General features: G+C 54.1%; 1 protein-coding gene across 4 annotated transcripts in view; it reads left to right on the top strand.

Annotated features, from left to right (window-relative positions):
• Window positions 1-16,837, top strand: part of KCND3 (potassium voltage-gated channel subfamily D member 3) — a 90,965-nt gene extending 74,128 nt beyond the window's left edge. For 3 of the 4 annotated variants that reach the window (XM_039695753.1, XM_039695755.1, XM_039695756.1), the window contains exons 4-8: window positions 7,509-7,610; window positions 10,811-10,903; window positions 13,280-13,336; window positions 14,179-14,426; window positions 16,415-16,837. In XM_039695753.1, coding sequence (XP_039551687.1) covers window positions 7,509-7,610; window positions 10,811-10,903; window positions 13,280-13,336; window positions 14,179-14,426; window positions 16,415-16,604 — 690 coding nt within the window. In that variant the 3' untranslated portion in view covers window positions 16,605-16,837. The remainder of the gene's footprint in view (window positions 1-7,508; window positions 7,611-10,810; window positions 10,904-13,279; window positions 13,337-14,178; window positions 14,427-16,414) is intronic. The other variant, XM_039695757.1, reaches the window with a different exon arrangement.
• Window positions 16,838-17,099: the final 262 nt, after the last annotated feature.

Raw genomic sequence — 17,099 nt, 5'->3', positions numbered from 1 at the left:
TTAGGGATGGAGGGATGGAGAGAAGCTCTCCCATGGGGATGGAAGGAAGTTCTCCCATGGGGATGAAGGGAAGGAGGTTCTCCCAATGGGATGGAAGGAGGTTCTCCCATGGGGATTTAGGGATGGAGGGAAGTTCTCCCATGGGGATGGAGGTTCTCCCAATGGGATGGAGGGAGGCTCTCCCATCTCCTCAGGAGATGGTGGCATGCAGGCAGCCGAGGAAGAGGTAACTATGGAGATGCTTCCAAGGGGCTCCAGCCAAAAGGAAGGAAGAGCAGGGACACAAATGTCTGATTGCTCCTCAGGAGGATGTAGAAACAGCCTGTTCCAGACCCTTGGAAGCTGCAGCAGAGCTGGGAGAGGGAGTGGTGCTGGGAGAGGCTGGGTGCTGGGTTTGTGTCATCCCTGTAGCCATGAGGAGGACAGCCCACACGCCTGTCACACACCAGGCCATTGTGATCATTGATTTGCCACAGAGCAGGGGAGTCAGCTCTGAAGTGCTCTGTTTTTCAGCTGACACCCTAGATTTTGGAGGTGGGTTACTGAACTTCAGAGCGTGGAAAAGAAGGGCCAGGAAGAGTGAGTGGAGCTGCAGGGAGAGCTCAGCTCAGAACATGACTCAGTGCCAGCAGGGGATGGGGTTGGGAACTTAGGGGGGAGAGAAACAATAAGGTTAAAACAGGAGCTGGCTGACATTTAAAGAACATGTTTTTTTCAACCAGAACGAATCTGTGTGGAATATGTTTTTGTTGATGTTGATATTTAATAGTCTTTGACAGGGGAAAAAAAGCTTTTTTATTATTTTTTTAGAAGATATTTCATTTTTGCTGGGCTAGGCACCTCTTTCTCTGTTTGTCACATCCCTTAATAGAGTTCAGGGGAAAAAAAACCCAACTAACAAATTAGCCAACCAGGAATCCTGCCTCTTTTCTCTCATATCATCGAGGAAAGCAAAATAACATTTTCCATCAGTTCAGCTATTCCAAATTCCCCGAGTCCCAGATTGTATAAGACAAGGAGCTGTCTGCTCTGAAAGGAAGGGCTGAAATCAGCCAGCTCAGGTTTATGGCTTCAGCTCCAAAGCAAGCCCATACATCCAGATATTAAAGGCTGCTGCCAACAGTGGCCCGATGCCCAGCTGGAACGCCTTCCACACCGACCCAGAAGCTGCTCCACATTTATTCCCAGTTTCACATCGTGCTCAGCAACAGCCAGAGCACAGCCTGCAGCGTAGAGGGCCCGAGTGACAGCCCCAGGGCCCTGCTGGGGCACCTGAGCCCCTGTCCCTGTCCCTGGTGCATGCCATCTGTGTCGCAGAGCAGCAGGAAGGGCAGCCCTGGCACGGCTGGGGTGTCCTCAGAGGAGCCCTGGCATGGCTGGGGTGTCCTGAGAGGAGCCCTGGGCAGCCCTGGCATGGCTGGGGTGTCCTGAGAGGAGCCCTGGCACGGCTGGGCTGTCCTGAGAGGAGCCCTGGCATGGCTGGGCTGTCCTGAGAGGGGCTCTGGGCAGCCCTGGCATGGCTGGGGTGTCCTGAGAGGAGCCCTGGGCAGCCCTGGCACGGCTGGGCTGTCCTGAGAGGGGCTCTGGGCAGCCCTGGCACGGCTGGGGTGTCCTCAGAGGAGCCCTGGGCAGCCCTGGCTCCAGCGAGGAGCACTTTGCTCAGTGAGGGTGCAGTGTCACACACGGAGAAGGGGATGGAGCTGGGGTCACCCCGCTGCTGCCTGCAGGGACCTGTCCCACAGGGTGACCTCCCTGAGCCATCCCTGCCCCCCTGAGCTGCCAGGGCTCCCCAGCATTAATTAATTAGTGCTCATCCATCAGGGATGTCAGCCATTAGTGCCCATCCATCAGGGCCAGCGCCTGGCATGTGACACAGATCCAACTCTGAATTCCTCCAGCCCCTGAATAATCCTTGGCTGTTAATTGGGGGTGTGAGCTGTGTGAAAGGTGTTATAAAAGTGAGCTCTGAAAACACAGATAAGGAAGGACAGACAGATAAATCACGGGCAGAGAGCTGCTCATCACGCTTGGCTTGCAGTGAAACTCTGAGCCTTGTTTTGGAGTAAAGCAGAGCAGCAGCATCCTACCCATGATGCAGAAAAACATCAGGGACTTTCCTTGCGATTTTTTTTTTTTAAGTAATAAGTTTCTAGACAAGTACTGACACCTGATTTACACCCATAACAATTCCAGTTATTCCAGATTATTCCCTCTACAACTGGCCCCTCTTTAACTGCATCCTTGGAGCAATTCTGACCCAATCTCTAAAAACCTACTCCAGCATTCATACTATAAAAAAGTGCACGTAGGAATTTCTTTTGTTGCTATTTCAAGGAGGGAGAGAGCAGGGGAGATGTGGTTTTGTCACTCAGCTGGGCTGCTGCTGTGGGAACCTCAGCAGAGGGGAAGCTTTGAGTTCCAGCCAAGCTGCAGCAACTGTGCAAAGCACAGTTCAGCCAGGGAAAGCTGCCCATGAAGTCAGTCCTTACACCATCAAGGTCTGGCTGTGAGCCTGGCTGGGTGGATGGACACACACACAACACAGGCTGGAAATCAGAAGGAACTTTCTAAACAGGAGGACGAATTTCTGAAACAAATATCCCGTAGGAGTGAGAGCTTCACTAAACCTGAGGCAGAGCTTGTTAAGCTCGAGGAGAGAATGAACAAAAAGGAGTTTCCCAGAGGAGGGGAGCAGGCCCGGTGCTCCAGGCTGCCTGACCACCCTGCCAGTTTTGCAGTGTGACCCTTGAAAGGTCCCTGTGTAATCAGCCAGGATATCTGTGGCTGGTGCAGGCCCAGACCCATTAAACTCCAGATTCTGTGCATTGTTCTATAAATAGCCTGAACATGATGTTCCTCAGCGTTGGAAAAGATTAAACGATAAAGTTCATTGGAAATGATGTTCTGTTGCTTTAATGGTGCCAAGGGTAAGGTAGCATTAAAAGGAGAGGCACAGAGGAGGAGAGGGGAATCTTTCATCTCTGGAAAGTAATGAAGAGGCCCAAAATAAGATCAAGGTCTGACTGCAAGTGGTTCTATCAAATTATATAGGAATATAATGAGTTCTACACTGCCTGATTTCCATATGCAGCTCTATAACATCTCCCCCAAAGCAAAAGTGACAGAATATTTGAACTTGGCTCTAAAGCCATTTAATGTCAAGATTTGAGAGGAAGTAAAATCCAAAAGTGCATACTTTGTTTCTTAGAGAAAATAAAAGAGGTGAAAAGGAGAAGAAAAAGTTCCTCTTAGATCCTGTAGCAGTGCTGTGCTCTGTTTAACTCTGCAGTCTGCTTGTCACCTTTCCCATCTTCCAGAATCAACCAGGTCCTTTCCATGTAGGATTTAAATCCAAACCCCAAACAAGCAACAGATGCAGACAAAGGCAGGAAAATCATATATATATATAATATTTCATATTTCACCTTGAGAATAAAAACCAGATCCAAACCACTCCACTGGTGACTGGAGAGCAGCTTCATTTCAGCCTTAAACAACACTCAAACTATTAACTATTGAGGAATTAGCATGTAAAACATGGTTAATTATCTCGAGTAGCTGCGCTTTCTGCCAGGAAACCTCGTGGTGTGGTTTTGGGAGTAAAGGGAAATGGACATGGACAGGGACAGAGCACAGCTGACGTGAGAAGGGACTGTGGCCTCACAGGGACAGCTCAGAGGGAGCTGGGTAAGGTAAAAAGGGTAAGGGTAAGGTAAAAACCCCCTGGACACGGGGTGGAGGTGGCTGTGCACAGCCAGGCCAGGTGAGCTGTGAGCTGAGTGCAGATTCCCTGAGAGGGATAATGCTGGAGCAGCTCCAGAGGGGCTGCAGGGTTCCTGACACGCAGGTGCTGCGCTCCCTGCTTGCCCAGGGACACCAGCTCTGCAAAGCTGAAGCTGTCTGGCAAATATGGAATCGTGTCATAGGTTGTAGCTTAATAGTTTTCTATCCCCCATAAATCAAGAGTGAGTGTTATCTCCATAAGAACTGGATGAAAAGCATTAATAAATAATAATTAGCTGTTTCCTGAGCCCGCCATCTGGTAAGCATTTCTCCCAGCCAGCAGCTCCTGCTCCCTGCACTTCTCCAAAAAGCAACAGGATGAACTCAGGCTCTCCTCGCTCCTCTGCCAGTCCCTCTGGGAAGTGCAGACCCCCAGGATGCTGCACCCTCCCCACCTGTGCAGGTCCTCGCTGCCCTCCTGCTCATTCTGAGCCTCCAGTTTCTGAAAAACCAGCAAACCCAGAAGTTCCTGAGCCCTGCCTTCCACCCTGCTCTGAGGAACACGTGGGCTCCAAGATAACCAAATTAATCATTCTAACCTGTAAGTGGCTGTCATTAGTATTATTATTTTCATCATATAAATTATCTTCCAGATTAGGTCATATGCATTTTGAGATCCTGTGGTTTCCTAGCAACTCCTCTCCCCATCTCCATGCAGACACAGTGTGCCGTTTGCTTTTCCTTTTTTAGCCTCCTGTGCAGGGGTTATTTCAGTAACAGTGATCTCAGGCCTGGCCCTGGTGACCTTTAGTCTGTCACTTTTGGGGGAGAAGATGCAGAAGACAGCCATCCCCCCCAGATGATGTTTGCAGCAGAGGCCACAGAACCACAGGCCCCACCTGCCCATCCCCTGTGCCCAGGCCAGGAGCGCTGAGCTCTGCAGGACAGGGACGACAAAAACCTGCCCACGTGTGCTAAAAACTGGCAGAATTTGGAAGATCTTAAACCCTTCTTTACTGTCAGGCTTGATCAAAGCACCAGAGACACAGCACAGGTACCCAAGGACCAGGCAGAGCTTGTGCCACCTGGCAGAGACGCTTCCAGAGAATTCACGTTTGCACACAGGCACTCACAGAAAAACCTGAGCTTTGTTTTAAACTTGCTTCTAGTCCAATGGAGGAAACTGTCTGGAGGGCCAAACCAATTTTAGGCACCAATTTTAATTAACTTCTCTAGCTGAGTTAATCAAGATATCTACCAAATTTAATCACGATGGGGACCCGGAGTTGGGCGCTGTGACGGTCCCAGCCAATCCTTTGTGTCAGAGAGCAGGATTAACTTCTGTCCTGCCCCACTGACATTTTTTAAAATAACAACGTCTGTTCTAAACGACAAAAGCTGTGGGGCTTAATTATTTAGATAGCAAGTGGCCCTGTTTCAAAAGGAAAAGGGAGCAGACCTCAGAACCGTCTCCACTCCACATGGAGTACAGCTATTAATATTTGATCCCCTGCTAGCCTGGAGGCAAAGGGAATAATGTTCATTACAACAGCCTGAGACTGAATCCACTTTAACAACTGACTGCACTGGAGATGAGGATGAACCTGCCCTGCTACAGGTGAGGTAAGCTGGGCACTGGTAGCTCCTCCAGCAAAGGAGCTGACATTTTATCAGGCACAGAGTGGTGGTGACCATCAGAGCATCCCTGGAAAAACCACCAGTGCACCCCGAATCCCCTCCTGATCAGAGGGGAGAGATCCCTGTGAAATGTAAAGAACAGACACACAAAGGCACGTACTCGTGTTCAGAATAAAGCCTTGAATGGAAAGGTAATTATCAGGAGCAGAGGGACAATGCCGTGCTCCTGCAAAAGGAAATATTGCTCGGTGTTGTCCCAGCTCCCTCCCACAGCCCCATCCCACAGCAGCAGTCCCCATGGGTTTTGCTCCAGCTTACAGCCTAAGGCCAGTCCTTTCCAGGGCCTGGAGCATCACAGCAGCTTGGGGAAGGGCTCAGGAAAAGTGGAGATCCAGTTTCACGTCTCGCTGTGCTCTCAGCCCGTGCCCTGCCCCAGCACAGGGATCTCCTCTCACACTGATCAGGAGGCTCAGCATTAAAATGGGACAAGGAGATCTAGGTGAGGTATGGAAAATAAAGCCAATTTCAGACGTCCCCGTTCTGGGGGGGCAGAAGAAGACCTATTTTTCAGACTGGTCATAGTCTGTGTCACCCAATTAAAGCTGCAAGCTTTACCCTGTGCGTGTCTTTGCCTGAGAAATTGTCTGCATGGGCACAAGGTCTCGAGGTTAGACAAACACCTCAAATATTTCCAGCCCTGAGGGCCAGAGTGGCTCACACCTGGCCAGGGATGGAGCTCCTGCAATGGCTCCACTCTCTGGACCCACTGCAGATATCTGCCTCCTGCCTTTCCTCTTCCTACAGCGTTTACCCATTAGCACCTCTAATTAGAAGGGAAAATCACGAGCTCCATGTTATTTAAGGGATTATGCAGCATTTTAAACTACAGCACAATGTAATTATTTTTTAATAGCTGCAGCTATTTAATGTATTTACTTTTAATGGCATTTGAGTCATAAATTAACAGTAGAAAAGGAAAAAGGCAAATCACTCGACAGAGAAGCAGGCAGCCGTTGAAAAGAAAAACAAAAATGCTAAAAGGGATTATCAAAAAGGAAGAGGCAGGGTCTTAGTTGTTCTTGTTGGTTATTCTGGGCTGCTTTTATCACCTGCCTTGTCCCCCTGGAGAGGTGTATTTTTGGACAGTTATTTTTTCAGGTGCCACAGCTGATGAGGCAGCAGTGCCACTGCAGGGCCACCGAGGGCCCCTGTCCCTGTGCTGCTGCAGCCCGAGCAGGGCAGGGACAAGGACAGAGCGGGGACAGAGAGGGGTTTGAAGGGCCCAGGGTGTGGGGGGACGGTGAGGGATGGAGGTACCTCACCTGCAGAGCACCCATGGCCCTGCGACCCAGCACGGCCAGGACGAGTCTCCAGTCTCTGCATCCAGCCAAAAAAGAACTTTGGGAAGCACGAAGGGGCCTGCAGCACCCCGTTCTGGTTCCCCCATCCTGAACCCCATTGTTTCCATCCTTAACCCCATTGTTTCCATTCTTAATTCCATTGTTCCCATCCTTAACTCCATTGTTTCCATCCCTGACCCCATTGTTCCCATCCTTAACCCTATTGTTTCCCATTCTTAATCCCATTGTTTCCATTCTTAACTCCATTGTTTCCATCCTTAATCCCATTGTTTCCCATCCCTGACCCCGCTGTCCCCACACTGACCCTGTGTCCCTGACCCTGTGTCACTAACCCGTGTCCCTGTCCCTTTGTCACTAACCCGTGTCCCTGTCCCATGTCCTGTCCCGTGTCCTGTCCCGTGTCCCTGTCCCGTGTCCCTGTCCCGTGTCCCTGTCCCGTGTCCTGTCCCGTGTCCCTGTCCCGTGTCCCTGTCCCGTGTCCCTAACCCGTGTCCTGTCCCGTGTCCTGTCCCGTGTCCCTGACCCGTGTCCTGTCCCGTGTCACTAACCCGTGTCCTGTCCCATGTCCTGTCCCGTGTCCTGTCCCGTGTCCTGTCCCGTGTCCTGTCCCGTGTCCTGTCCCGTGTCCCTAACCCGTGTCCTGTCCCGTGTCCTGTCCCCGCTGTCCCTAACCCATGTCCCTAACCCGTGTCCTGACCCGTGTCCTGACCCGTGTCCTGTCCCGTGTCCTGTCCCGTGTCCTGTCCCGTGTCCCTAACCCGTGTCCTGTCCCCGCTGTCTCCGCAGAAGGCGCGCCTGGCGCGGATCCGCGTGGCCAAGACGGGCAGCTCCAACGCCTACCTGCACAGCAAGCGCAACGGGCTGCTCAACGAGGCCCTGGAGCTCCCGGTGAGTGCCCTGGCCCTGGCCCTGGCCCTGGCCCTGGCCCTGATCCTGATCCTGATCCTGATCCTGATCCTGTCCCTGTTCCTGCCCCTGCCCCTGCCAGCCCCTCCCTGGCTGCCAGCTCCCCCTTGTCCCCAGCTGGCACTCAGGGTCCCATGTGGAGTCACACCTGTGGTCACACCTGTGGTCACACGTGGGGTCACACTCAGGGTCCCACGTGGGTTCCCACATGAGGCACAGGCACAGCTGGACCCCAGCTGCTGCAGGGCAGGGAGGGTTTCCTGAGCTGCTCCCTGGGCTGGGACAGGAGCCCTGCAGCCCCAGGGTGGGACAGGAGCCCTGCAGCCCCCAGGGTGGGACAGGGAGGGTTTCCTGAGCTGCTCCCTGGGCTGGGACAGGAGCTGGCCCTGCAGCCAGGAGAGGATCTCAGCTCCCTCTGCTCCTGCCTGGGATGGAGCTGCTGGAGCCGGGCTGGTTTACACAGCCCACACTATAAATATAAAATATATGTATAAATATCCACTGCCCTCCATTTATTCCTTAGGAATAGTATGTACTATCTGGCCGTCTCCAGCAGGACAGGGAGATGTTCCCCAGCTCCTCTGTCAGGCTGCCTGGTGCTGGGTTTATTTTTAAAGGCCTCCAGAGGCCTCTGGCTGCTCAGGAGGAGGAAAGTTTTAAGTGCTCAGATTGCTCAGCAGAAGCAGCAGACACGAGAGGAGGTTATTACATTAAGCCTGATCAACACCAGAGCAGGTATTAGCACATTTCATGGATTTCATTTCAAATAAATCAGCCTTTCATGCACGTGGGGAGCAGAGAGAGAGCGGTGAAGAATGACTGAGCCCCAGAGCCACCCAGAACTCATTTGTGCAGCCTCACTCAGGTCCTCATCCTCAGTTCCACTCTCCCTGGGACACATCCCTGCTTTTGTGCCCAGGGAGGGCCACAGAGAGCAGAACGAGTTCTCTGAGGGGGCTGGGGGCTCCAGGGGTCTCCAGCAGAGGGAAGGAAGGGAAGGACTGATGCCAGGACAGCAGCAGGAAGGAGATCAGCCTCCAGCGACAGTGCAGGCTCGTGCTGCACCAACGTGTGGATTTGTGGCATTTGCCATCTCGACACGAAGCACTCAGACTGTTTTCTTCTCATTTAGGGTTTTTTTTTTAGTGGGCTTTATGTCAAAAGTGCTCAAGGGATGGTGAGATCCTTCCCATGGCAGCAGCCTACATATCCTCTTAGCACTAATCTCCTTGTACAGCTGAAATTCCCTTTTAGCTGCAGTGCCAGGAGGTGAATATCCCAGGAACAGAAGGCTGGGAGCTCTGGTGCCTTTTCACAAGCCCCAGATCAGCCCTGGGCAGGGCCAGACCAGCCCTGAACCAGTTCACCAGGGCCCAGTGATGGAGCACTAAAATCGAGGTGAAGTGGAAGAATTTTGGATTTCAGAAGTGACACCAGAGCGTGCTGCAGCCTCCCCCAGCAACCAGCAGCTCCCTGAACGTCTTCCAGGAGCAAACTGAATGGGGACTGGCACCAAGCCTTGCCAAGCTGGCACCCCTGCTGCAAGAGCACAGCTCTGTTCCCCCAGCAGCTCCTCACTGCAGCCCAGCCTTCTGCTGAGCACCCAGATTCTGTTTGCTGCAGCAGTTCAGGAGCCCCTGCTGCAGGGTCTGCAGGACCCCTTCCCCTGATCCCAAAATGCCAATCCTGGGGGGCTGGCCCTGGCCATAGTGCCCACTGCCCACCTGGGTGGCTCGGGGGCTGCTGCTGAAGGAGGATGAGGAGGGGTGCCAGTGCCTGAGCCTTCATCTCCCTGCTGGCCACTGCCACCCCCCGCCCTGGCCCTGGCAGGGATGGGGACAGGCTGGGCTGTGCTGCCAACCCTTCTCAGGTGCCCTGGCTCTCCTGGGGAAGCTCTGTCCTGGCTCTCAGACCCCATTTTTTGATTTCCTCTCAGGCAAATCTTCATCAAAAGGTGCTGCCTGCAATATGTGCTCTTCCCCTCTCTTCTCCCAGTGTTTTGTGCAGCATCATCTCTGCTTTGGGGCTCCCAGGGGCCTGCATGGGAAACATTCCAGCCTCCAGGGGAGCCAGTCATCCCAGCAGGAGCCAGCAGGGCCTGCTGCCTGTGTTACCTCATCAGGAGGGCTCTTCATAAGAAGAATGGAACTGATTTTTTATTTTTTTTTAGGCCACTTCTATAAATACGTCTGGGAACGTTCATCTTCCAAAACAGCAGCAACAAAACATCCGTGCCCTGCCTGAGATGCATTCCCACAGGAATCCGTTCATTCTGTGCTCAGGGAGTCCCTCAGTGCCCCCTTCAGCTCTGGGGCCAGACCCAGAGCTGATCCCAGCCTGGGGCACCCGAGCAGGGCAGCAGTGGCACAGGGGGTGTTCAATGTGGTTCTGCCCCACGGCTGAGCTGGATCCCCCCAGAGCAACGAGCACTGTCCTGGCACCATGTCCTGCCCCATTCCCCTCCTGAGCAGCAATCCAGGCCATGCACATCCATTTTTTCAGATTTTCATTACAGGCCCCCTTGCCTCTCAGGCCCTGGAGGCGTCTCACAGCACCTGGCTGTGCTTGAACCCACTGTGGGTGACAGAGCTCACCCTCAGAGGCACAGCACAGGCCAGGAGTGCTGCAGTCAGAACTCCAGCAGCACAGCAGAATGTCCTGAACCCTGGCTATAGACAGAGCTCACCCTCAGAGGCACAGCACAGGCCAGGAGTGCTGCAGTCAGAACTCCAGCAGCAGCAGGAAATATCCTGGAACCCTGAATATTGGCTGTGCCACCCCTGTGAGCGTGCCAGAGCCGTGCCAGAGCCGTGCCAGAGCCAGCAGCACAGCCCTGCTCTGCCCCTGGCTCAGCCTCCAGGCCAGGGCTGTCTGCTGCCATTCCAAGCTTGGCAGCCTCTGCACTTTGGGAGGGTTCAGGTTCTTTTTGCTGCCTGCCCTGGTGAATCAGCTGTCCCTCCTGCTGTGGAGTGCCCAGCAGCACGCAGGCTGTGCATCAAATCTGAGCCCACCCGGCTGGAGCAAGAAATCACAAAGAAAAAAGCTGAGGAGACCTCCTGAGAGCCAGGAGCAGAACCCAGGGCTGGCAGCACTGAAATCCCCGTCCCTACCCCGCGGCAGCTCTGCTGGCCTGGGTGCCCTGCTCTGACACCTGTCTGGGTTTGTTCTCTCTGTGCTCTCAGGGATCCACCGAGGAGGAGCAGCACATGACTAAAGGCACCTCCTTAATCGAGAGCCAACACCACCATCTGCTGCACTGCCTGGAAAAAACAACTGTGAGTACGAGGAGAGGAGAGGAGAGGAGAGGAGAGGAGAGGAGAGGAGAGGAGAGTGCCCGCCCTGGGGGACCCTGGCACACCCTGGCACCCCTCCTGGGCTCCCCAGAACAGCCTGCAGGGGGTTCTGCATCACTGTCTGTGAAATCATGGCAGCAATGCCCGTGCAGAGGGACAGAAATGGGATTTCCTGCTGCCCCCAGCCCCCGTGAGCACACACAGATTTCAGCCAGGGCTGAGGGAGAGCTCACAATAAGAAGTTTTCGTTTTTTCAGTGCTCCTGAAGGACCCAAAGTGCATTTCCCTTCCCATCACAGGGTGAGCAGCACTAAGGGACAGCTCTGCTCCTTGGGGGGGAAGATGCTGCTGGGGGCTCCCGGCCACAGCCTGGCACCAGTGCCAGGGAGAGAACCTTCAGCCCTGGGGTGGCTCAGGGAGGGTGAGCTCTGCCCAGGGGTTTAAAGGTGGCACTCATCTTTTCCCATCTCTGCTTGCAAGGGCAGGTGATTTATCTCAAAACAGTTTGTACAGCATGACTGCTCTGTGTGCATCCTGCAAGGTGTTGGGAGCCACAGTTTTATTTTGCATCAGTGACTGATTGTGTGTGCAGAAGTCTTTGGGAACATTTCAGATATTTATTTGATACATATGTTTTGCTTCCAGTTTTGTATAAAAGGTTCTGCAGTAAAGGAACACATTATCTGTACCATGATTCATTCTAGGGAGACTGGAGAGAGGTTAACACTTGAAATATTCATGCCTTTTTCTATCTGCATCCATCATCAAGTGTACTTTTGATTTGAATTGCAAGGGTTTCTTTTGGACAAATCACCTTCACCTCCATAGTTTGGCTTGTGCTGGAAAAGCACCACTTAGGCCTCAGAGCTACCCTGGAAGAAGCTGAGTAATTAATGTAATTAATGACAGCTCCTGAGCCCAAGGAGCTCTCAGGGCCCCCGTGCCAGGGGCAGGGAGCTGATTCTTCCTGTACCAATGGCCACTGGATTGTCCTACACAACTCATCCTTTATTTCAGTGTTACATTGCCGCAGATATTTCACAACCTGACTCTTCAGTTTGAGCCTTTCTGCCTCGGCCCTCGGAGCTGTGAGCCACATTTCCCAGCCCTGCCTGCAGGGCCTGCCCTTCTGGAAAGGCTCTGGGAATTCTGGCCCTGCAGGGCCAGCTGGGCACCTCTGGGGCTGCACGGGCCACGGCGTGCCCTAATTAGTGGTGAGGTGCCCTAATTAGTGAGCGTGGTACCCTGGCTGTGTCAGCCCAGCACACTGACAAAGGCTGGCCAAACTCACAAACCTGCTCAGACAATGAGTGGCAGGGCTGAAAATGTTCCAAATGTTCCTCTTATATGAGGAACTTATATTCCTCTTATATTATGTTCCTCAATAACAGAGATACTTGAATTTTGATTAAAACTCAGAGGGAGAATCTGCACAAAGGGGTTTTCCCTCATGTTTTTCAGCCAGTTATTGCCACGGTGTAGCATCAAATCAGGTTTGGATTCTGCTCTGGAATGATCAGGCCAGAAGGTTCAATGGGTTTGTGTGGAGATCCTGCACTTCATCAAATCTATTAAAACACTGTGCCACAGAAAATTCAAATTGCAGTAAAAGCATCTTTAAACACTGAAGAGTCATTTTGTGAGCAAGTTGCAGGAATGGAATGAGGAATGTATTGCAAGCTTGTTTCAATGGGCAATTCACCCTTCCTGCAAGCAGGCAGAGGATTCCCAAAGTGCATTATTCACTGGCCTGGTCTCTGGGCTGTCACTGGCACACACTTCCAGCTGAGTGGCTGTGAATGGCCACGGATCTGCTGTGTCAGATGACAAAGTGACCCCGCAGCACTTGTAGCTGCCACCACAGAGATTACTTTGTCACATTCCCACAGCAGATGGAGTTGGCTCAAACAAAAGGATTTTTTTTCCCTCCCATTCCAACTCCCAGGCTGAGTCTGGACATTCACATGCTGTGTTTTCTCCAAGTGCTGAGTGCCTTGAGCCCAGTCCTTCAACCCAAACCCTTCTCCTGTGTTGTCACAGAGTTTGACCAAACCCCACAGCCCACTGGTGCCACAACAGCAAAACAATCCCAGTCTGTGGATCCTCGAAACCTTGTTTGCCTTTGGCTCTCGAGGGATCAAAGCAGTAAAGCTGTTCTGGATTTGCTCTGTTTCCATGACCAGAGCGCTCAGAAGCTGAATTGGCAGAAGGGTTCTGGTTGAGGGGGCTGAGAGAAGGATCTGTTGCCCATTCGAACTGGAATGCTGAGGCGAGAGATGCAGTGCTGGGACTAAACTGTGGATGCTGGAATGGACAATGAATTGTGTTTCTATCTTCTGTTGGCATGTTGTCCCGTAGGGATTGTCCTATCTTGTGGATGATCCCCTGTTATCTGTACGAACTTCCACCATCAAGGTATTTCCTTTTCAATTCGCTGTTTTCTCTGTGCTCCCTGTGACTCCTCTGGGCAGTGTTTGCTTTCTCCTCCTCCTGGTCCTGTCCTGGGCAGTTTGTGCACGTGGCTCCCTTTGGCTTTCCGGTGCTCTTGTTCCCTGTGGGAGTTGTTTCTTGTTCCAGTGGGGTCTGGTGGCTGCCTTCAGCATGGTTGCTTTTGTTTCCCATCTCCTCTGACACCGACAGGGACTGGATGAGCTCTGTTCCCTCCACCTGGGTGTTCTTAGCCACACATGAGAGTTCTTTCTTTCAGGATTTCTTGTTCCTTACCACAAAAGCTCTTTACAGATTCAGCTTTCTGAATTTCCTTCCCCCTGCACACTTGCCCGTCTTCACTGCTGTTTATTCCCCCAGCTCATGCACTGCAGGGACGCTTTGAACCCAAGAACCAATGCAAGCATTGTTCCATGGCCAGGTGGTCACCCAAATAAAATACAATCCTGCCCCCAGGCATACAGAAAAGGAGCATGAGCTCCTTTTGGGTTTCGTAACCGTGTGGCACTCCAGACGTTTTGAGGCCGTTCTGGAATGCAGCCAAGGGATGAACAGAAATTCAAGCTCAGAGCGGCCGTGTCAGGCTGTGCGAGCAGCAGCAGCCACGGCCTCCCCTTCCCTCGCTGCAGCAGCTCCCCTCATTCCCTGGCTGCAGAGGGCACAGCCCTGTCCCTCAGGAGTGCCCGGGCAGCCCTTTGTGGGGCAGAGAGCAGGGGCTGCCACCCCCAGGCTGGCCGTGTCCCCGCAGTGCCGGTGACAATGCCAGTGCCAGCGCCAGTGCCAGTGACAGCTCTGCTTCTCCCTGCCAGAACCACGAGTTCATCGACGAGCAGCTGTTCGAGCAGAACTGCATGGAGAGCTCCGTGCAGAACTACCCCTCGTCGCGGAGCCCCTCGCTGTCCAGCCAGGCCGGGCTGGGCTCGTCGTGCTGCTCGCGGCGCCCCAGGAAGAGCGCGCACCTGCCCAACTGCAGCGTGCCCGCCACGCGCCTGCGCAGCATGCAGGAGCTCAGCACCATCCACATCCAGTGCAGCGAGCAGCCCTCCCTCACCACCAGGTACGGGGCCCACGGGGCTGCCAGGGGGCAGGGCTGTGCTCAGTGTGGGGCTGGCAGGGTGGCAGGGCTGTGCCCAGCTGTGCCCTGTCTGGGGCTGGCAGGACTGTGCTCAGTGTGGGGCTGGCAGGGCTGCCAAGGTGGCAGGGTGGCAGGGCTGTGCCCAGCTGTGCCCTGTCTGGGGCTGCCAGAGCTGTGCTTAGTGTGAGGCTGGCAGGGTGGCAGGGCTGTGCCCAGCTGTAGGGCTGGCAGGCTGGCAGGGTGGCAGGGCTGTTCTCCTGCTGTGCCCAGTGTGGGGCTGGCAGGGTGGCAGAGTTGTGCCCAGCTGTGCCAAGCTGTGGGGTTGGCAGGGCTGTTCTCCAGCTGTGCCCAGCTGTGCCCTGTGTGGGGCTGGCAGGGCTGTGCCCAGCTGCAGGGCTGGCAGGGCCATTCTCCAGCCAGGGCAGGGGTGGTGGCAGCACCTTCGTCTCCCCCCAGCAATGACCCGAGCTCCGGGCTGCCCTGGCAAGGAGCAGGTCAAAGGCAGAGCCAGGGCAGCTGGGGATCAGGAAAAGGTGCAATGGGCACGCTGGCAAACCAAGGAGCCAGCAGTGTCTGCCAGCCAAAGCCCTGGGAGGGCTGAGGGGCTCCCCTGGGACACGCCACTGGTTTTCATCCTCCAAAAGCCTAAATTGCCACTCTGAGCATCACTGGGAAGCAAATAAGAGGAATTTCACCGTGGTGTCTTAGTAGCTGTGACCTAACAAGCCATAAAGGACACAGGTGAAGTGTCCCTTAATAGAAAATGTTTAAAATTTCATTTTATACATAAATTGCTGAAAAGGAATCATTTATTCACCATATAATTCCTGCAAATATTAAATTACTTTCTAAATCCCCCTCAGCCCATTAAGTTTTTGTGCACCAGGGCTGGTTTTGAATGTCCCATTCCTCTTCTCCCCACTCCTATCAAAGGGATGTAGAAACTGAAACAAAGCTGCCTTCAGGGCAGCAAGTGATTACTTGGTGCCAGAAGGGCATTTCAGAGCGTGAATTATGAATGAATAAGCACAAAACAAGTCTCCAGCTATTTCAGTTTCAATATGACAACATTTCAAACCAGCACCTGAAGCAGTAATTCAGGGGAATGTCAGCTGTTCTGGGTGCTAAATCAGGGGCCGGTGATATTTTAAATGTCAACACTTATTTCACTTGCTTACCAAACTGGGCAAGGATGGAGAGAGAGGGAAAAAAAGCTTTTCAGTTCTTTTTTGTGTGGAATGCAGCCAGCTGGGTGTACTGGTGACCCTGGCAGGAGCACCCAGGCCCTGGGGCTGCCCCACCCGAGGCATCGGGGTGGGATCAGCTCCTGGAGGTTTGGGGGATCAGGAACCACCCCCGGGGGAGGAAACAGCAGCAGCAGCTTCCCTGGGAGCTTTACGTGCTGAAAGGACAGCCTTGTGTGGAAAATGAACACGTTGGGCTGCTAATAGCAGACTCCTGTAGCTGTGCAGATGCACAGAAATCAACCTATCATTTTCCCCCTGTAATTAATTATAGCGTGCAATTGATGCAGATCTAATAAGAATGCTCCCAGCTGTCACATCCTGGGAACTACTGCAGAGAGAAATAAAATAGAAAAGATCAAGGGACGGTGAATATGAAAGAGGTATTTGAAATGCAAGAAAGACAACATCTTTCTCAGAAAGAACTACCTGTGCTCTGAAAGGATGCACCACACAGCCCAGTGTATTTAGACGTCCTTTTAAATAAACCAGAATTATGCAAGAAGGGAATGGAAACAGAGCAATTTGCCCCGTGGAAAGCTGTCTCCCAACCAGGGGAGCATTACCAGAGCTCGGTGTCGTCTGTGCAGACACAAACGGGGGGGCGTTCAAACGGAGTTTGGAATATTGCAGCTGAATAGAGCCCTGATTAGGAGCCCCAGCCATCCCCATCCCCTCCACCGCCTCATCCCGAGAAACCAGCCCAGCACCAAACCTGTTTTGCAGTCGCTCCAGCCTCAACATGAAGGCGGACGACGGGCTGCGGCCGAACTGCAAGGCGGCGCAGATCACCACGGCCATCATCAGCATCCCCACGCCGCCGGCGCTGACCCCCGAGGCCGAGAGCCGGCCCGGCCCGGGCAGCCCCGGCCCCGCCACGAACGTTCCCAACATCGTCAAGGTCTCCGCCTTGTGAGCCGGGCCGAGCCGAGCCGAGCCGGGCCGGGCCGGGCTGGGGCTGCGCGTCCCGTCCCGCAGCGGGCACGGCACGGCTGGCACGGCACGGGCAGGGCTGGCACGGCACGGCACGGCTGGCACCGCACGGCACGGCACGGGCAGGGCTGGCACGGCACGGCACGGCCGGCACGGCACGGGCAGAAGCGCTGCAGGCGGATCCAGCTGTGCCCCCGAGCGCCCGCACAGCTGGAGCGAGGATCAGGGTCTCCGCCTGGTGAGCCGGGCCGAGCCGAGCGGGGCCGGGCCGGGCCGGGCTGGGGCTGCGCGTCCCGTCCCGCAGCGGGCACGGGCACGGCTGGCACGGCACGGGCAGGGCTGGCACGGCACGGCTGGCACGGCACGGCACGGCCGGCACGGCACGGGCAGAAGCGCTGCAGGCGGATCCAGCTGTGCCCCCGAGCGCCCGCACAGCTGGAGCGAGGAGGCGGCGCGGCGGAGAGAGGCGGCGGAATAT

The sequence above is a fragment of the Passer montanus genome, unplaced genomic scaffold, assembly GCF_014805655.1.
Source record: "Passer montanus isolate IOZ18808 unplaced genomic scaffold, ASM1480565v1 scaffold93, whole genome shotgun sequence".
NCBI classification, from domain to species: domain Eukaryota; kingdom Metazoa; phylum Chordata; class Aves; order Passeriformes; family Passeridae; genus Passer; species Passer montanus.
This window is presented reverse-complemented; position numbering and strand designations above follow the sequence as displayed.